General features: G+C 41.8%; 1 protein-coding gene across 6 annotated transcripts in view; it reads left to right on the forward strand.

Moving 5' to 3' along the window:
- scaper (S-phase cyclin A-associated protein in the ER) overlaps positions 1–21,984 on the forward strand; it is a 316,829-nt gene that overhangs the window by 50,606 nt on the left and 244,239 nt on the right. For all 6 annotated transcript variants that reach the window (XM_087982090.1, XM_087982091.1, XM_087982088.1 and 3 more), the window contains one exon: positions 20,998–21,098. In XM_087982090.1, coding sequence (XP_087838216.1) covers positions 20,998–21,098 — 101 coding nt within the window. The remainder of the gene's footprint in view (positions 1–20,997; positions 21,099–21,984) is intronic.

Raw genomic sequence — 21,984 nt, forward strand, 5'->3', positions numbered from 1 at the left:
TAAGAATCAATGGACTGTGCTTATTGGGTACCCGTTGTTCTTGATAATGTTGTTGTATCGGTACTTTTCTTCTCATAGCTCTTGGGTGCTGCAGCGTGTTGTGGCCCGTTTAAATAATGTCCTGATGCAGCTCTGTTTGTGGCTGTTGGGACGATTGCTCCCGTAGTTGAGTATCTGGTCTGTGTGTGTTGCTTTTCTATAGACACTGGTCTGCAGTTGACTGTTTGTTCCACTGTGGCATCTAGGAAGGGAAGTCTGGAGTTGTTGTGTTCCTCTTTGGTGAAATTTATGCCAGTAAGGATGTTAATGATATTGTAGGTTTCTTCTAATTTGAAACGTTTCATGATGACAAAGCTGTCATCCACAGAGCAGACACAAAGCTTGGGTTGATTGTGGGGAGGGCTGTTCGTTCTAGTCTCTACATAATTGTCTGTCTAGACTCTGCATAGTCTAGAATGAGTAGCCCTTACAACCATTGCTGGAAAAGTTTAGCAGGTCTGGTGGCACCTCTGGAGATAAATCAGAATTAACGTTTCAGGCTCAGTGACCTTTCCTCAGAACTGATCACAGCCAGGAAAAAGTTGTTTTTCTAATGCAGAAGATAGGGTTGGGGTGGGGATAAGGAGTAAACAATAGGTGGAGTTAGAGCCCAAAGAGAGAGAACAGTTGGACAGACAAATTATTAGCCTAGGAGAATGAATAGCTACTAATGGGGATTGTTAGTGGCTAACAATGAGTTGTGTATAATACCAGACCATATGTTAACAAGGCCTAGTGTGTGGGGGTTGGTTTAAGGGCATGCGAGAGGGTGCCTCAAGCCCTAAAATTGTTGAACTCCATATTGAGTCAGAAGGTTGAAGAGTTCCCAAGCAGAAAATGAGGTGCACTTCTCTGCTGGAGCACTGCAGCAAGCCTGAGACATAGATGTTGGCCAGAGAACACGATGGTGCATTGAAGTGGCAGTTGAACATCACTGAGATACCTATGGACCTGGGTGGATTCAAAATATGAAGGATGATTCTTGAGTTGGGATCCTCATGGTGAGAGTCTGAGCCGGAGGCAGTCACTGAGGAATGTGATGTGGTGTGGAAACAAGTTTTAGCAAGTACCTTGTCAAACACCAGGAGTGACAGTGAAATTAATGAAAGTGGACAAGAGAAAAGATTGGAATGGAGATCCTTCCAGAGAGAGGAGCAGAACTTCCTCAAGGTGGGCATACCTTGAAGATATGTGGCAGTGAATTAAACACTAAACAAGAATGGAAAGAACTGCGGATGCTAGAAATCAGAAACAAAAACAGAAATTGCTGGAAAAGTTGAGCAGGTCATTGGTAGGATCTGTGGAGAGTATTCAGAGTTAACGTTCTGGTTCAGGGATGATGGTAGCTAGGCCCCACAGATGTGATCAGACCTGCTGAGCTTTTCTAGCAATTTCTGTTTTTGTCTCTGCTTTCCAACATCCACAGTTCTTTTGGGTTTTAATTAAAAAATGCAATTGAACCAGTCATTCATTTCTGTTAATGCGATATTACTGTGTGGAAATTGGCTAGTATGTTTACTTAAAGACTCAGACTTTTTCAAAAGTAATTAATTGGTGCCTAAAGCTCTTTGGAAAATTGTGATAACAGGCTAGATGGTTATGTTCTTTTTCTTTTTCAATGCTGATCACTCACAAACATGAGTGGATAGCTGGAAATGGCGTTGTTTATTAAATTTATTATTAATATTGGAATAACGTTTCTGAAGGGATGAAATGTAAAATCTGCTGGTTTGCTCATCACATTATATTGGAGTCCTTGTTTGCTGTCTCCCCTTTCAAAGTTTTCTTCTGCTTTAATGTTTTCTTTCATGTGCCCCACCCTCATTTAAATTGCCATTCCCTGTTTTAACATCCCTTACTTCCTGTCTACAAAAAGGACCCCGAACTTCCAGTTGCCTGCCACGTCAGCACATCATCGTGTTCCCTGGCTAATATCTCTGTTTCAGGTTTGCTGCAGTGCTCCAGTGAAGCTCAGCACAAACTGAAAGAACAATACCTCATTTTCTGTTTGGGAACTCTACAGACTTCTGGACTCAATACCGAATTCAACAATTTTAGGGTTTGAGGCACTTTCTCCCATTCCCATACTCAACTCCCACACACCAGGCCTTGTTATCACATGGTCTGCCATTACACAACACCCATCATTAGCTACTGCATTGTCCACTAATAGCTGTTTATTCTTCCAAACTGATTGTTATCCACTCCTTTGTCAATCCAAATCTCTCTCTTTGGGCTTGTCTCTGGGCGATCTCTGCCTATCATTTACCTTTTCACCCCCCCCCCCCCCCCCCACCTTATCTTCTACATAAAAGCCAACTTTTTCCTAGCTACGATCAGTTCTGAATGAACCTGAAAAGTTAACTCTGACTTCTTTCCACAGATGCTACAAGACCTGCTGAGCCTTTCCAGCAATTTCTGTTTTTCTGTTAAAAACAACAAATGCTGGTGATTACAGTGGGTCAGACAACATCCATGGAGAAAGGACAAGCTAATATTCGAGCCGAGATGACTCATCTTCAGAGCTGAAGTGAAGTGTGGAGGGGCAGCATTTATGTTATAGTTGTGTGGGAGGTGGGATGGGAGTAGTAGGTGGAGAAAAGATTTTGGTAGTTCGGATAAAGTGATGGGAATGTGATAATAGCCAAACAATGGTGTGTCTCCTGCCTGACTCGAAAGGAGAGTAAGTGTGATGGGGGAAGGGGAGGACATGATAACAAGCTAAAAGTAAGGAAAGAAATGGTTCACAATTTAAAGGTGTTGAATTCAATATTAATTACAGAAGGCTAGAAAGTGCCTAGTCTGAAGATGAGATGTAGTTTCTCCAGTTTGCATTGAGATTCACTGGAACGCTGCAGTATGCCGAGAACTGACATGTGGGCATGTAAGCAGGATGCTCGCTCCCTGATTTTCTGGTTGTATCTGGCATAGTTGTGCATTTCATGTTGCTGCGACACTAGTGTCATACGAGTTGTGTCATCACATGATTGGTTGGTGCCAATGTGACTGCCCTTACAGTCAAAGATCATTGTTATCTTTAAAAATTCGCTGCTCAAGTACTGATGTAAATTTTGTTTTTTAATCTTTGTTTTGAATTTCTCTGCTGCTCGTATCATTACTAGTAAAGGAATGATCGTGGAATTAGTTTTTAAAAAATAATCTGTACTGCACTTTGGAGTCAAAAGTGTGATGCTGGAAAAGCATAACTGGTCATGCAGCATCCGAGGAGCAGGGGAGCTGAATCAGGATGAAAAGCTTATGCTTACAATGTCGACTCTCCTGCTCCTCGGATGCTGCCTGACCAGCTGTGCTTTTCCAGCACCACACTTTTTGACTCTGATTTCCAGCATTTGCAGTCCTCATTTTCTCCTGTACTGTACTATACTCATACAGATACAATAGTTGAGGAACCTGCATTGTATGGCAAACCTCTCGAAAGACTTCTTTGCAAGCAAGGTGTCTGGTTTCTTCTCTGAAGCTTTCCTTGTTTTGTTTGCAAGTATTTTTGCAAGGAATGCACGGCACTGTACATGAAAGTGCAATATTTCAACTTTTCCATTGACTTTTTTGAATAAAAATTTCCTTAGGAGCCTAACATTTGGTTTTAGTATGGAAAACTATGCTTCATTTAAAGTTATTTCACTTAAAATTATGATTTTCAGAAATGCAGCCCTAAATCTCTGACGACACCCTGTACTGTCAGTGTTGCTGTTGACTAACTGGAATGAATTATTAAATCCAAAGCAGGAAGTATTAACTGAAATACAGTTGTCATGTTTGAGCATGCATGAGTAATATGTTGGTTATTACTATAGAAAAAGGTTCTCCTGCCATATGTATAGACTTTAATTTCACTTTCGCTATGTTGCATGTGGAGAAATGTGTTGTTTCAGTCTTATTGACTGTTACAGAAGTCCAATATTAAATGGCATTAACTCTCTAGAATGGAACGCGCCATTTGATTAGCTTGTCTCTGTGACAGAAAATGGAGAGTCCAAAGCCGGCATTACAGATTTGTAGTGAGCTGTAACAGGAGGTCTTTCACTCAGTTCTGTGTTGATATCTAGTGGAATACACATGTCTGATGAAGGACATGTTTTCCAACCCCCTATTGATGGAGCATTCACGGCTTGGCCAATCAGAGTCTGAATCAACCGATAAAATTTTCCATGGCACAAATGCTGTGAAACGACAATTTGAATCATTAATGGACATCATTTAAGCGCAACTGGGATATGATATTTTGTTATAGAATATAAAACTACTTCAAGGATTTGAAAATAATCTGAATTGTGACAATAATCCTTTTATATGCTTCTACAGTAATTGATTGCAGTGTAATTCTGACAATCCGTATAATGTCATGTGCTTAGTTGACAGGGGCTCTACTACCTGGTTTAGGTTGCAAGTGTGGATGCAAAAATTGTGGTTAGTTTATGGACTGTTAGCCATATAAGAAGATCAGCTTTTTTTTCTGCTTTATCGTTCCTAGCTAGAGACAGTGCCTTAGGATATGCAACAGCAGTTAATAGCTCAAAATTCATGTATTTAAACTGCAAATAGCTTGATACGTCTGGCTAATGGGTCTGATAAGAAATTACAATAGTAGCTTTTCGGGAAGTAGAACAGTTTCTTTCATGGAGCTAGATTTTGCCGAAACACACAGTGTGGTAGCAATTACATGCAATGTTAAACAGGCCTTTTAAGTTGCTAACAGTTTCCTTCCTACTCTTGGCTATTACATCTATATATTGAGCAATAAGGAATGATGCGTATTATAAGTGTTGTTATTCTATCGTTTGCTGTAGCCATTGTTTAAGAAGGGCGGTAAAGACAAGCCAGGGAACTGTAGACCGGTGAGCCTGACCTCGGTGGTGGGCAAGTTGTTGGAGGGAATCCTGAGGGACAGGATGTACATGTATTTGGAAAGGCAAGGACTGATTCGGGATAGTCAACATGGCTTTGTGCGTGGGAAATCATGTCTCACAAACTTGATTGAGTTTTTGATGAAGCAACAAAGAAGATTGATGAGGGCAGAGCCTTAGATATGATCTATATGGACTTCAGTAAGGTTCCCCATTGGAGACTGATTAGCAAGGTTAGAGCTCATGGAATACAGGAAGAACTAGCCATTTGGATATAGAACTGGCTCAAAGGTAGAAGACAGAGGGTGGTGATGGAGGGTTGTTTTTCAGACTGGAGGTCTGTGACCAGTGGAGTGCCACAAGGATCGGTGCTAGGCCCTCTACTTTTTGTCATTTACATAAATGATTTGGATGCGAGCATAGGAGGTACAGTTAGTAAGTTTGCAGATGACACCAAAATTGGAGGTGTACTGGACAGTGAAGAGGGTTACCTCAGACTGCAACAGGATCTTGACCGGATGGGCCAATGGGTTGAGAAGTGGCAGATGGAGTTTAATTCAGATACATGCAAGGTGCTGCATTTTGGGAAAGCAAATCTTAGCAGGACTTAGACACTTAATGGTAAGGTCCTAGGAAGTATTGCTGAACAAAGAGACCTTGGAGTGCAGGTTCATAGCTCCTTGAAAGTGGAGTTGTAGGTAGATAGGATAGTGAAGAAAGTGTTTGGTATGCTTTCCTTTATTGGTCAGAGTATTGAGTACAGGAGTTGGGAGATCATGTTGCGGCTGTACAGGACATTGGTTAGGCCACTGTTGGAATATTGCGTGCAATTCTGGTCTCCTTCCTATCGGAAGGATGTTGTGAAACTTGAAAGGGTTCAGAAAAGATTTACAAGGATGTTGCCAGGGTTGGAGGATCTGAGCTACAGGGAGAGGCTGAACAGGCTGGGGCTGTTTTCCCTGGAGCGTCGGAGGCTGAGGGGTGACCTTATAGAGGTTTACAAAATTATGAGGGGCATGGCTAGGGTAAATAGGCAAAGTCTTTTCCCTGAGGTCGGGGAGTCCAGAACTAGAGGGCATAGGTTTAGGGTGAGAGGGTAAGGATATAAAAGAGACCTAAGGGGCAACTTTTTCTCGCATAGGGTGTTACGTGTATGGAATGAGCTGCCAGAGGATGTGGTGGAGGCTGGTACAATTGCAACTTTTAAGAGGCATTTGGATGGGTATATGAATAGGAAGGGTTTGGAGGAATATGGGCCTGGTGCTGGCAGCTGGGACTAGATTGGGTTGGGATATCTGGTCGGCATGGACGGGTTGGACCAAAGGGTCTGTTTCCGTGCTGTACATCTCTATGACTCTATGTATACCATCAACAAATCAGTTTGGAGCGGGAAAGTAAAATGTCCAAGAAAAGGACAGAAGTGTAAACTTTAAAGTATTCCTCCAAGTCACAGGTTAGTTTCAAGTATTGGAACTATACATCTGTACAGTCACAAGATATAGAATAATGTATCATGTACTTTTAATAAAAGCTGAACAGAATGAAATTGCTTTGAATGCATTTTCTGCAGTACTCTAGAACATAGAACATAGAACAATACAGCACAGAACAGGCCCTTCGGCCCACGATGTTGTGCCGAACATTTGTCCTAGCTTAAGCACCCATCCATGTACCTATCCAATTGCCGCTTAAAGGTCACCAATGATTCTGACTCTACCACTCCCACAGGCAGCGCATTCCATGCCCTCACCACTCTCTGGGTAAAGAACCCACCCCTGACATCTCCCCTATACCTTCCACCCTTCACCTTAAATTTATGTCCCCTTGTAACACTCTGTTGTACCCGGGGAAAAAGTTTCTGACTGTCTACTCTATCTATTCCTCTGATCATCTTATACACCTCTTATACTCTAGTTTTTACCTAGTACTCTATAATAAGAAGGCAGCATTTATTGATTAAGTTAAATATGAGGCTGAATTGTTAAATGGGATTTTCTTGAATTTTATTTGTTAAAAAGAACTTCTTAAGTAATTTAAATAACAGCTGAAGCTCAGATCCTTAGTTTTAAAAGGTTAAAAGCTTGTGGTCCTGCCAACATGCTTTGCTGTTTAGCTGTGGTTGGGAATGAAGAGAATGTATTTTTTTTATTTCAAAAATATACTTTATTCATAAAATACTTTGATGATCTGTACAACTGGACATGCCATACATATGTAAACATTCCATTTGTTTGCATACCGAAAACTGAGTAATCATTCCTATTTGCAGGTCTGTACAATTGCATTTTTAGCTGAGGCGTCAGCAGGGCCCAAATGAGTGCGCGGGCCGCCTGTTCTTCTTTAGGCAGGCAGATATTACACGGTGGTCTTTCCCCACCGCGCCTTGGCGGCAGCTGCCCCAAGCTTCAGCGCGTCCCTCAACACGTAGTCCTGGACCTTGGAATATGCCAGTCTGCAACACTCAGTCGGGGTCAACTCCTTCAGCTGGAAGATCAACAGGTTTCGGACCGCCCAGAGAGTGTCCTTCACCGAGTTGATGATCCTCCAGGCACAGTTGATGTTCGTCTCGATTTGCGTCTCGGGGAACAGGCCATAGAGCACGGAGCCCGCGTCACGGCACTGCTCGGGACGAACCTTGACAAACACCACTGCATTCCTCTCCAGACTTCTTCTGCGTAGGCACATTCCAGAAGGAGGTGTGTGACAGTCTCGTCCCTCCCGCAGCTGCTTCGAGGGTAGCGTGCATAAAGGATCTCACAGGCCACCACCAGCCAAGCCATGTCTTGGTGCTTGTTGGAAAGTTCTGGCGATGAGGCATTCTGCCAAATGGCTTTGACAGTCTGCTCAGGGAACCGCTTGATAGGATCCGCCCTCTCCTTTTCCTGAAGGGTCTCAAGGACACTACGTGCTGACCACTTCCTGATGGACTTGTGGTCAAAGGTGTTTTTCTTCATAAACTTCTCCACGAAGTACAAGTGATACGGAACGGTCCAACTACTCGGAATGTTCCGCGGCAGCGAGGCCAGGCCCATCCTTCACAACACCGGGGACAGGTAGAACCTCAGTACGTAGTGACACTTGGTGTTTGCGTACCGGGGATCCACGCACAGCTTGATGCAGCCACACACAAAGGTGGCCATCAGGGTGAGGGTGGCATTGGGTGTATTTTTTCCCCGTTGCCCAGATCTTTGAACAGCGAGTCCCTTTGGACCCGGTCCATCTTTGACCTCCATATAAACTGGAAGATGGCCCGGGTGACTGCAGCGGCACAGGTTCTGGGAATAGGCCAGACCTGTGCCACGTATAATAGCAATGACAGTGCCTCACACCTGATGACCAGGTTTTTTCCCGCGATGGAGAGCGACCGTAGCTTCCATCTGCCCAGTTTCTGCCTCACTTTGCTGATACGCTCCTCCCAAGACTTGGCGCACGCCCCAGCCCCGTGAACCAAATACCCAGCACCTTCAGGTGGTCGGTCCTGACGGTGAACGGGATCGAGGATTGGTCGGCCCAGTTCCCGAAGAGCATGGCCTCGCTCTTGCCTCGGTTTACCTTGGCCCCTGAGGCCCGTTCAAACTGGTCACATATGTGCATGAGTCTGCGCACGGACAGCGGATCCGAGCAGAAAACGGCGACGTCATCCATGTACAGGGAGGCCTTAACCTGCAGGCCCCCGCTGCCAGGAATAGTCACCCCTGTCAGGCTCGCATCCTTCCTGATGGACTCGGCAAATGGCTCTATGCAACACACAAACAAGGCAGGAGAGAGAGAGGGCAGCCCTGCCTGACTCCAGATCTGACTGGGAAGCTATCTGATTCCCACCCATTGATTGAGACTGCACTGACAATGTTGGTATAGAGCAGTCTGATCCAATTGCAGATTCCCTCCCCAAAGCCCATTTTGGAGAGAACATCTCTCATATACCTGTGTGATATCCTGTCAAAGGCTTTCTCCTGGTCCAGGCTGATCAGGCAGGTGTCCAACCCTCTGTCCTGCACGTAGGCGATCGTATCCCTGAGGAGTGCGAAACTCTCGGCGATCTTCCTGCCCGGCACAGCACAGGTTTGGTCAGGGTGAATCACCGACCCCAGAGCAGACCTGACCCGGTTGGCGATTACCTTTGACAGAATTTTGTAATCCACATTCAACAGTGAGATTGGTCTCCAATTTTTGAGTTCCTCCCTCTCCCCCTTCCGCTTGTAGATGAGGGTGATGATGCCTTTCCTCATGGATTCACTCATGGTACCTGCCCGAAGCATACTGACATACACCTCCAGCAGGTCCTGGCCAATCAAGTCCCACAGAGCGGAATAGAGCTCGACCGGTAAGCCGTCGCTTCCGGGAGTTTTATTCTTTTCGAAGGACTCGAGGGCCTTGGTCAGCTCATCCAGAGATAGCGGCTGATCCAGCCTCTCCCGTGTTCTGTCGTCTAAGACCTCCGTGATAGAGGACAGGAACGACTGGGAGGCCGTGCTGTCGGTCGGCTTCGCGTCATATAGACTGGCATAGAAGGATTTACTGATCCTCATGACATCAGCCTGAAGAAAATGTCCTTTGACGAAATCTCTCTCTAACTATCCCATTAATTTTGGTTAGCAAGGGTCTGCTTTGAACCCTAACTCTGTCTCAGAAGCAGTACAGTCAAGTCAACTTCAAACTTTGATCTTCTGGTTGAAAATTTTATATCATCCTACCAGTGCTGTTGTAACATTTGAAATCTTTCTTCTGGCTAAAGGCTATCTTTTGGAATAATATTTGATGAGATAGAGACAGATGGTTTATGTGACTTTTGTGCTAACAACGTTGTCATGAATATTCATTTAAAACCTACAATTGTGAAACTACCTTGCAGCATTTTTTCCTATTCTTTTTCCTAAAATTTAGTACTTCATCTGTGAACTTTTTCTATGTCCACTTGAATTGTGTAAAATATTCATATATTATACCTTTTTTTTGACATTCTAAACCTGTCTTGTGCCTGGAGCAGCACTTTGAATTGCCTTACATTTAGGATGTAACCATTAGTACTTCAGCCCATCAGTGATGATGCCAGCAATTTGAGATGATGCATTCCACAATGTTAAAGTCTGTTGGCTTCAATGTGAATCTCTTGGATTGTTACATAGTAAAGCTGTCATCACAGTGCCAATTTGTTTATTCCTTTTAATTTTCATCAGGCTTCCGGACTCCTGACAAAACCTACAGCTGAACGCTCACTGTGTAAGCTGCACACTTCAATATCCTATCTTCTTTGGCATGAAGATGAAACGATTGAACCGCAGTTTTTGCCTAAGGCGAAGGCTGAGCTTCACTGCATTTAGGAAGTTTATGTAGTCCTGCTCAATTGCTCAGGATTAAAATAACCAGAGTTGACTGAATATAAAAGATGATGAAATTTTGATTACTTCAATGCACAGTCATTTGCTCATTCACATTTTATGTTCAATCTGGCTATTGGCTATAAAACATGGTGCAACACCCCAAATGAGATTGGAAGACAGACTCAGAAGTAGAGGCTACTACCTGAGCACTATTCTCTGTTAGGTATCGCTTGGGCTGGAGTGATAGTTCACTCAGTGAACTACCTGTTCAGAGAGCATTGCATTTGACATGCTATGTCTCACCAGAGATGAAAAAATAAGAAATAAAGAAAAATTTATCTTATTGTTCTAGGCTTTTTCTTTGATGGTATACTTTAAATATTTCTTTCAATATTATAATAGTCTTTAGACTATATTTCCAAGATTTTGCCTGAATACACGAAACCAGTAAATGCTAAATAAATATCTGTAATTATTATAGCTCTCCTTTTTCAACAGATACATTTGGTATTGGTGAGAAAAGAGAACTGGCTTACACGAGAATGTGAGATGAACTAAATGGTTAACTGAGAAATAATGAAAAGTGTCAGATCTTCAGTAGACAGTGGAAAGAACTTAACTTAAAAGATGGCTGAATGAAAATGTACAGTGGGAAAATTCGATATAGAACAGGAGGAGGCCATTCAGCCTAAAAGGGTTTTAAGAATTGAACAGGCAAATGAGCTTAGGACATGTGTGGAGAGTAAACATCAACATAGGTTGAATGTCACAAAAATGCAATGGGAAATCAAAGAAACATTAAATATAATATTCTGTAAATATCTCATGTAACAATCTGCGATTTTTAAAAAAAATACATGATGTAAACAAAGGATGAAAAAAAAATTGTCCACTGAAAATTCTATGACTTTAATTAAAGTTCCCTTTCAGAAAAGTGGAAATTATAATCTGATAAAGTGAACCTTTGCAGTTGTTCTTTGCTATGAAGAATAACACGTGACCCCCTCAAATTAGCTCTCTTTGATCCGGAAACAGAAAGAAAAGCGCTAATCAATTATCTTGTCTTGTTGTGAAGTTATGCTTGTCAAAGCAAATGTGCTTTTACAACTCTCACTTTCTTTGTAAATTGCATTAGTATTTGCATTGGACCATCTCAAGACAAGTTTGGTGTGTGTTATGTATCCTGTACATTTTGTAATGAATGAATCTGCTGTTTGCTGTAGTCACAGTACATTTCCAGTGAAAGAAATGAAAAGGATGATCAATTTTCTCAGTAAAAGAACGCACCGGTGGATGATAATTTGTCTGAAAGTTGTATTTCAGTGTTGCTTCTGTGTGGCAGGCATGACCTTCAGAAAATAAATCCCCTTCATACACCAGACAACCTGTCCGACAATCCAGTGGAGTTTATTTTAGCATGAAGCTTGCTGTTACACAGCTTAGCCCATAAAGACTTCTTTCTTGTCAGCGCCTTCTCATGCAGCAGAACTTTTCACTGTTTCAGCACATCAGGATATATCTTCTGCATTGGCTGCTGTAGGTGAGGCAGAGAGAGGTATTGATGTCCAGGACCCTTGGGTCTTGTGTACTGGTATTGTGTGTCAGCAGGACAAAGGGTTGGCGCCAACCGTCCTGCTGTATGCGCCAGAAACTAGAATTAATTACAAACCAATCGAATCCGTTGCAGCCAATTGGTAAACTAATTGGTAATTTTAGCTGTACATCTATACTTTGTTATCTGCCTGTCCATAACAGTGTTTTCAGAGCCACTTTTGTTCCAGTCTCTCCTGCTTGACAAAATGGCCTTCATTGCTGCAAGGGGAAAGATGCGCACCAGCGAGTACGGGGGCCACTCCGGCTGCTTGTGTTGTTTGTGTTCCCTTGTTCACTAAACAAGCTTCAGGTTACTGGTGCTTGGAACTGCTCTGATTGGAGCAGATAACATGGAGCTGAATCAAATACTACAAGACTGCAAGGTTGCAGCTAATCAGCATGGAATTTCTCTACATGTTAAAGAATGATTCAGTGGATAATTGGAGAATGATTTCTTTTCCTTGTGCATTCTTGGGGAAAGTATTTGCATATTTACTTTTAGAGTCATAATAAAGTTTGTTTTATGATTACTTAAAGGTGCTGAAATGTGATGTTCTTCGTTCAGTTTTAGCTCTCAACACTGTTTAAAGGAGTGAGAGCAGCTGGGGATGGAAGAAGCTTGCTGAAAGCCAAGGTTAAGCAAAAGAATGCCATTCCTCAGACCTTGCTAACTTGGAACCCTCACAGGAAAACCAATCGGTGTGCATGTGCAAAACATTAATTGGAAGCAGAAGATTTTTCTCGCAACTGTAACATTGTGTGAATGCATTCATTGGAGTGTAAAATGTCAACTTGACTCACTGGAAATGCTCTTGTTTCAGAGAGTTGTAGGTTCAAGCAGTGTTCCAGGACATGAACATTTGACTACGTTCGCAAGGCAGAGGAATTTTGTTGCTCTTTTGAAGATGTCATGCTAAACTCAGGCTCCAACTACTTGCCAAAGTAAAAGATTCCATAGCATCTTTTGATAAGAGTAGGAAGCCCTTGTATTAAGCCCGAGGGTCATTATCCCCCAACAAGCTTCGCAAAAAGCTGTTTAATGTCTGAGATCTTGCGATGCAAAGTTATGACTATTGTTGTCAATACAAAAATAATTCATTTGTCTGTAAAGTGTTTAAGGAGGTCGTGAATATGTGAAAGTCACTATGTAAATGCAATTGTTTAATTCTGTCTATACTGGGTGAATTTGTTTCTAATTTGCTGCTGATGAAACCTGTGGTTTTGGTGGGTTCTAGTATATTCAAAACAAAAAGCAAAATAGGAATGCTGCTCAACTGAGGCTGCTTTTGATTTTTTGTTTCCCCCATCTGCTGTTTGACTAAGTGCTCAGCTCACCCATGCAGGTGAGCAATGTGACTACTTCAGCTGCTGCATCAGGAATCCATGTACAGAAATGAATGTACAGTAACTGTTTTTTGCACTGCAGTCAGCATTGTGCAATCCGTCACACACTGGAAGTGTGACTGTGTACTCTGGCCACTCTGAAACAGGCTATACTAAAGGGTGAAAGTGAGCACTGCAGATGCTGGAGAGTCAGAGTTGAAAAGCTTGGTGCTGGAAAAAACACAGCAGGTAAATTGGCATCCGAGGAGCAGGAGAGTCGATGTTTTGGGCATAAACCCTTCATCAGGAATGGGGTGGGGGAAGGGTGGCTGAGGGAAAGGTAGGTGGGTTGGCGACAGGTGGATCCAGGTAGGAGGTGATTGTGATAGGTTGGTGGGGAGGGTGGAGCAGATAGCTGGGAAGGAAGATGGACAGGTAGGTCAGGTCAAGAGGGTGGTGCCGAGTTGGAGTGTTGAATCTGGGATGAGGTGGGGAGGGTAGGGAGATTTGGAAACTGGTGAAGTCTTTGTTGATGCCGTGTGGTTGTAGGGTCCTGAGGTGGAAGATGAGGTGTTCTTCCTCCAGTTGTTGGGTGACTTTGATTTGGAGGTGGAGGGGATTAATTTTACAGTGTTAAAGTGTTGTGATGTGAATATTTTACTTTGTTAACAGGGAGTGATGAAACATGTATTTAGCAGTTCTCCAAGAAATTAGTATTGATTGAAAGTACATTAATCAATACTATAACTTACAAATATGTTTAGATTTATAATTTTTCCATCATATTAGTAGTCATGATTATTGGATTTGCTCATTAATCTTATGCAGTCTTGCCACAGTTCTCTAGAGGACTTTTTGTTTTAGCTGTTTGTCATAATAGGACAAAGAAAGTTATAGTCAAGAGTGTGGTGCTGGAAAAGCATAGCTGGTCAGGCAGTGTCCAAGGAGCAGGAAAATCAATGTTTCGGGCAAAAGCCCTTCATCAGGAACAAAGCAACAGTGAAATTTTGGTGATATTATTCCAAAATTGAATTATATGAGGGTTGTAGGGGAAGTTGCAGTGGTATTCATGTATGTCTGCCCTTGGCCTTCTAAGTAGCAGACATTGCAATGCATTTTGTAAATGTACATAATTGCCACTGTTGTGTGTTGGTGATGGATGGGATATCAATCAATTGAGCTGATTTGCCTTTAGTGATATTTAGTTTCTTGAGTGTTGTTGAAGACTCATTCAACCAAGTAAGATGGTGGAGCTCAACAGTATTCAGTTTGGGTTCTCCCAGGGCCACTATGCCTCTGATCTCATTACAGCTTTGGTCCTAATATGGATAAAAGAGGTGAGGTGAAAATGATGACTGCTATTAACATAAAGACAGGCAGCATTTAACTGTGTGTCTTAAAGGAGCCCTAGCAAAATTGAAGTAACTGCATATCAGGCAAAACTTTCCATTTTGGAATCATAAAAATGTTTGTTGGTGGTCAGTTATCTCAGCCACAGGACATCATTGCAGGAGTTATTGTTCCAAAACCCAATCATCTTTAGCTACTTCATCAACAACCTGCCATCCATCATAAAGTCAGAAGTGGGAATGTTTGATGATTGTGCAATATTTCACACCATTTGTGACATGTTAGATTCTGAAATGGCCATGCCAATATGTCTGAACGTCTGGATACCGTCATACCGGAGCTGGTGAGTGACAAGTAGCCGTCATGCCATACCAGTGCCAGTTAATGATGATCTTTAACAAAAGTAAATCTGACCATGTCTCTTGATATTGAGTGATGTCGCCATCACTGGAGTCTGAACTGTCAACATCCTGAGGTTTACCATTGACTAGAAAATGAACCGTACCAGCTTACAAGTACTGTGTGTACAAAAATGGTTAAGAGGCTGAAATTTTTAGTGGCGAACAACTAACCCTTACTCCCCAAAGTCTGCCCACCTTCCAGGCATAAATCAGAATAATGGAATACTTTCTGCTGCCTGGTTAAGGGCAACTCCAAAAATACTCCAGAAGCTTGACAGCATGAGGGATAAAGCAGCCTACTTGATTGATACCCCATCTGTCTGGTTACGTTAATTAGGGGTGAGGGGCAGTGTGATGGCAGATAGAGTATGATGGGAAACAGACATTTGTCTCTTTGGCATGAAAGATAGAAAAGCAGAATATGTTTTAAATGATGTGATGTACAGAGGGTGCACTCATATAAGGAACATAGATATCCCATAGGTTCATGCAACAATGGTGAAGGTAAATGGCATGGAGGCCTTTATTGCAAAGGGATTGGAGTACAGGAATAAACAAATTTTGCGATATTAGAATGGAGTTTGGCTGAGAGTGACTGGTGATCAGAATGACCATTGTCTCTCTCACAGTCAGTGGCTTAGAATATTTTTTTCTATTGACCTTTTCAATCCATTGTACACACCTAAGCCTGGCTAAGTTTAATTTGGGTCTGCTAAATGTAACTTGCTAAAAACGTTCCTGAGGAAGTGTCCACACACCAGTAGAATAGCACCAACTGGTCAATACCTTGCAATGAAGCAGAAAGCCTTTATCCAGTAAATGGAGTCTGCAGTCTCTGCCCGTTACTAAATCACTGTTGTAAACCTCACTGTCACAGCAGGATGGAAGATCCAACTGGACTGTCAAATCAGATACCATATTGCCAATTTCTGCAACCTGACATTTTCAAGGATATGAGCTCCTGTGCCCAGTTTGCAGGATTTGGGAGGTGATTGTTCCCAATGATTCTTTAATTTCTAGGGAGGATAAAGAAATGATTGATATTTCCACTCTGACCATTTTTTTAAATTGACGGTTCTCAAGATTGTAGCTATCCTGTTCTTGCACTGGGAGGGAGATGCAGATTAAAAAGAAGATTGGCTTGCTGGCTTTGCTTTCTATGTCAAACAAGTAAGTAGTTCAGTGGTTAGCACTGCTGCCTTACAGCACCAGGGACCTGGGTTCGATTCCACCCTTGGGTGACTGTGCAAACTCCACAGAGACATTCTTCCCATGTCTGCTGGGTTTCCACCGGCTGCTCCAATTTCCTGCCACAATCCAACGATGTGCAGATTAGGTGGATTGCCCATAGTGCCCAGGCTTGGTGGATTAGCCATGGAGAATGGAAGGTTATAGGGTATGGTAGGGGGCATGGGTCTGGGTGGGATGCTCTTTGGAGAGTTGGTGGGTCTTGAATGGCCTGCTTCCACGCTGGAAGGATTCTATGATTCTATCATTCAAACATTCACCCCTGCCACCACAGAGGTATGGTGGCATTAATGTGTACCATCTGCAAGGTGCACTACAGTAATTCATCAAGGCTCCCTCAGCAGCACCTTCCAAGCTTGCAACCTCTACCATGTCGAAGGACAAGGGCAACAGATACATGCAAACACCACCACCTTCAAGTTCCCTGGCAAACCATACACTATCCAGATTTGGAACTTGCTGTTCCTTCACTGCTGCTGAATCTATTCATGGAAATTTCTTCTCAACAGTACTGTGGGTGTGGTGCATCACATGAACTGCAGCGATTCGAGAAGGGGGCGTCACGGTGGCTCAGTGGTTAGCACTGCTGCCTCACAGCGCCAGGGACCTGGGTTCGATTCCCACTTCGGGATGACTGTCTGTGTGAAGTTTGCACATTCTCCCCGTGTCTGCGTGGGTTTCCTTTGGGTGCTTCAGTTTCCTCCCACAATCCAAAGATGTGAATTGACCATGCTAATTTTCCCAAAGTGTTGGGTACATTAGACAGGGGTAAATATAGAGTCGGGGAATGGGTCTGGGTGGGTTACTCTTCGGAGGGTCACTGTGGATTTAATGGGCCGAAGGGCCTGTTTCCAAACTGTAGGGAATCTAATCTAATCTTAAAAAAGTGGTTCACCACCACCTATTCAAGGGCAATTAGGTTATGGGCAGCAAGCGCTCCAATGCCCACATCCTTTCTTTAATAATAAAACGTATTGCAAAAGCTCATATTTTTCTGCATCTATTTGTTTGATATTGCATGTAGTAAATAAAATTGGCTGATACTTCTAACTTAGGGAACCTTCGGAGGTGGCTAAGATGGATCATCCCATTTTGTTCATGCCATGGAACAGCTGTCCTTAGTGGAGAGAAATGCCCTGAAGGACAGGATAAGAGAAATGTGTCTGGCATACTTATTTTTGGAAAATTTTGCTCAAAATAGAAGTGATATACATTTCATTACATTGGGATATTTAAAGACTGGCATCAAAACTGTAACAAAATATTGCAGTTGGACCAGTCTGAATCAAAACCGTTAGATCTTTAAGGTGGCTTGAGAGCATTAATGACCAACACTTATATAACTATTAAAGTGATTTTTGCAAGGTTTGTGAAGGTTTGTATCTCAAGTTGAGGTTTAGGATGTAGATTTGCTCGCTGACCTGTAGGTTTGATATCCAGACGTTTCATTACCTGGCTAGGTAACATCATCAGTGGCAACCTCCAAGTGAAATGTTTTCTATTTATATGTTGGTCCTGGATGGGGATCCCAGGGTTTGTGGTGATGTCATTTCCTGTTCGTTTTCTGTGGGGTTGATAGATGGTATCTAGATCTCTGTGTTTGTTTATGGTGTTGTGGTTGGAGTGCCAGGCCTGTAGGAATTCTCTGGCATGTCTTTGCTTAGCCTGTCCCAGGATAGATGTGTTGTCCCAGTCAAAATGGTGGTTTTTTTTCATCCGTGTGTAGGGCTACGAGGGAGAGAGGGACATGTCTTTTTGTGGCTAGCTGGTGTTCGTGTATCTTGGTGGCTAACTTTCTTGAGTTTGTCCTACGTAGTGTTTGTGGCAGTCCTTGCATGGAATTTTGTAGATGACGTTGGTTTTGTCCATGGGTTGTACCCACAACATGAGTTGTGATTTTATTGAATTCTTTGGAACCATGCAGGAATAGTGATTGGAAAATCTAATTCTGCTTGAATGGAGTTATAAAGAAACTGTACAGAAAAGTGAATTCAAATTCAAGTGATGTTCTTAATTGCGGGCAGTTTATTTTTCCTTTTTTTGATTGCGCACTATGTTTGTGAGTGAGTTGAACCTGACTTTAAACTCCATTGTCATGTTTGTAAGCAGCTGCAGTTTTGTTTTAAGAAACATGTCAGTTATAAACAAATCTTGCAGAGGAAATCCAGATGGCTGCCACCAGAGGCATCAATCATTGACTCTAAATACCTGCATCTAAATCAAGGTTGTTATCAAAAGTACAGTAGGTGTGTGTTGTGTTGAACTTGATAGCATATTTGCATCTGAATAATAATGCATTATTATTCAATAATTTGCATCTAGAATCAGACTACACTGTCTTCACTCACCTCCAAAATATTCTCACCAGTCACTGATAAGTTCATAAGATTCCTCCATTTAGTTGGTTCAATTTAAAGAAATTCAGCAACAACGTTTAGCAAGGTGCTTTTTCCTGATTCAAGAATTCCAAACACCTTTCTCTAAATTAGCACAATCAGTTAATTAACTCCCCTTGAAAGGTTAAAAAGAGTTCTTGGCAATGTTAAATTTTGTGTCCCATTAAAATAAATTATTTACAGGAAGCTTAAGATTTGATGTTATATAGGAAAGTTGCTTTCAAGTGTTGTGATACCCTTCCAAAATATATCTCATTGATTTCATAAACCATTGTGGCTTTAATATGGAAACATATTAAAGTTGGATTATGAATCTTCAAAGAGATGCTTCTAGATTGAAAAGGGTAAGATCTGTAGATATCTAAGGGCAGGCTTAATTTTATATTTGCCCAAATTTGCCCAAAATTGTATGTAAGTGCAAAAAATACTAAGCAGTTACTTTCACATGATGAGATTGCTTAGTTTCAAAAACTTGTCAAAAAGAACAGTTCAAGCAATTGCCTCTTAAACATTCACCCTAGTTGTGTGCATTATAGATTGATTCATGTTATGCTGCACAGCCTGTTTAGATCATCTAATTATTTCAAACAATAGCTTTATGTCAGTGTTTTTTTCCACTTCCTAGGTTGCCTTTTACATCTGAAGCCATTCTACCTAAATGTCAGCAGACACATATTATGGTCAGTGTTCATTTTTAGAGTAGAGCTATACTGAGTCATGACAGAAGAGACAGAGAAAGATGTAAGTTTCACATTGCCAACAATGTGGTGTCCTCCCACAAGAAGAAACCATATTGGATACAAAAAGAGACAATTTCTTTGACGCCTAGAAAGGCACTCAAAGCACTTCACAGAAGCATAAGTCGACAGAATGTTTGAACTTATTAAAGTTGGATTCTAAGGAAGTGAAAGATGATGGAGGGGAGATTTAGAAAGAATGTCAGAGATTAGTACTGAAGTGGCTGAACACACCGGTGGCGCTTATTTGCCAAAGGGAGTGGGAATGCACGAGAGACCATATTTGGAGGCAATCAGAGTTTTCGACAGTTGCATGACAAAATTTGGAACGGGTCAAGCATAGAAATTTGAGCACAAGGATGAAATTTTAAAATTGATTTATTGGTGGGCTGGCAGCCAGTGTCGGTCAGTGCACATAGGTGATAGCATAGAGATAGATGAATAATGGATGTTTATTTTGGAGTGGTGGGTTAGTCCCTGAGGAGTGGGAATCATTTATGTATTATCAGCAAGTATGTATGGTCAGCTGTTTAATTGGAGTAGGGTCAAGAACGAAGGAGAAAGTCAGCTGGACTAGATGGGCTTAGAGAGGGTAGGGTAGGAGAGAAACTAGAGAAACATTCATAGAATCATACAATACAGAAGAGGCCCTTAGACCAATGTGTCTGTAGTGCCAAAACTACACTTCATCTACTTTAGCCCCATTTTCAGTACTAGGCCCATAGTCTCGAATGTTATGATTTTTCAAGTGTTCATCCAAGTACTTCATCCATGTTGTGAAATAATTAGCGAATACTACCCTTCCCTGTCAGTACATATCAGAACCCCACCACAACCTGGGTGAAAGGTTTTTCCTCAAACCACCCCAAAAAGCCTCCTGCCTGTCATGTTAAAACTGTGCCTCCTCGTTGTTGACCCTTCAACTAATGGGAAGAGGTCCTTTCTGTCCACCCTGTCCACACCCTTCATAAATCTTACACACTTGTATCAGGTCCCGCTCAACTTTCTCTGCTCTGAAGAAAACAACCCCAGCTTATGCAAGTTCTCATCATAGCTAAAGCACTCCGTCCCAGGCAGTGTCCTGGTGAATCTCTTCTGGAACCTCTTCAGTGAAATCACTTTGCCATAGTACAGTGACCAGAGCAAAGGCCAGTGGTAAAACATTGGTGGGAATGTAACTTGTAGGTGACAGAAAGTTAAAGATGTGACAGAGGTAGGAAAACAGATTATCTAAATTTTAGTTTGAGAAATCCTTATATGTTGCTTAAGATGAGGGTAGAGGGGCTATGGAAATATAGCATCTATAACAGTAATACTCAGTGTTTGTACAGTTTAAATGGATGTAGCGTGAAGTAAATTTACAAAGAAAAGAAATGAAACTTAACCATAAATATTTTGCTGTGACTTCAAATTAGACAAAATAAGTGAGAAAAAGCATCAGCCGAGACACCACAAATAGCACAATTTCAAAACCAGCTCCACTGTCTGAGTATTGAAATTGCAAGGCTTATTAACCATTTTCTTCTATGAAATTTTTCTCATGAATTTTATTCCATTTAGTACTTCATTCAGAGTGAAAAAGTTGTCCGAAGCGATTTTCACTGATAATATAGCCACATAATTGCAGCAGAGAAAAAGGAGCAACTCAAACCAGCATTGATTTATGATTTGTGGGAGTAGGGGATATTACTTGCAACCTAATTATAATGAGTTTCTTTTCTCAGGAAGTGTTGATGATGCTGGATAACTACGTGCGAGATTTCAAGGCATTGATAGATTGGTTGCAGCTGCAGGAAAAGTTAGAGAATACAGATGCACGGAACAGGTAATACACTACAGTGTACACCATCCACTTGAAATAACTTAATTATTGAATGGGAGATCTATACTCCCATTAAACTGGCTAAATGTTGCTAAATGTTCTGAAGAATGGATATATGAAAGGAGACATTCGAGAGGAACTTTGTTAGCAAAGTATCTGATTTTAAGCAACCTACTGGAAATAACTAGCAGAAGACTTTGAAAGACAACAGACCTTTATCTGATTGTTAGACCAATTATGATGTTCTGAGGTGCAGGCTGTTTGAGTAAAATGATCAAGATTCCAATCAATTAGTATGGTGAGAATGTTTACATTTGCTTAATTAGAATGCATTCTGAGGTAGAATCAAATAAAGGCAATTGCAGACAGTACTTGAGAGAAGCACTGCTATTACTTATATCCTTTTTGAATGCAAATGGAACAGGAAATTAACATGGGTCTTAAAATGGAGGTGGCTTTAGTTACATAATTTCTTGTAAACATCAGATTTAGACTCATACTTGTTCATGTTAGCAATAACTTTCTTCAGATGCAATTTATTGTTATTGCAGGTGATCTATGTTCCCTGATGTGCTATATCAACATGCGTTAGGAATGAAACAGTTGTTATATGAAACTGCGTTCATTGTGTTATCTTCTGTTCTGTCTCCAAGATGTGAACATGCTATTCCACCAAACTGGTCAAAGCTAATGTTTATCCTCTGCATAAATTTCCTCCCACTTTGTTTCATCTAACCTTATGTAAACTGTTGCATTTATGGGCAGAACTGCTGGTAGCTGGAGTGCTACAGTCTGTCATTGTGAGAGGCGGGAGAGTTGTACCTGACTGTGATGAAAATTACTCTACCTCTTGCCCCAAAATTAATTCTAAGTAGAAAACAAGTAAGCA

This window comes from Chiloscyllium plagiosum, unplaced genomic scaffold (genome assembly GCF_037043375.1).
Source record: "Chiloscyllium plagiosum isolate Xiang-an unplaced genomic scaffold, Cpla_swu_hap1 HiC_scaffold_42, whole genome shotgun sequence".
Lineage (NCBI taxonomy): Eukaryota > Metazoa > Chordata > Chondrichthyes > Orectolobiformes > Hemiscylliidae > Chiloscyllium > Chiloscyllium plagiosum.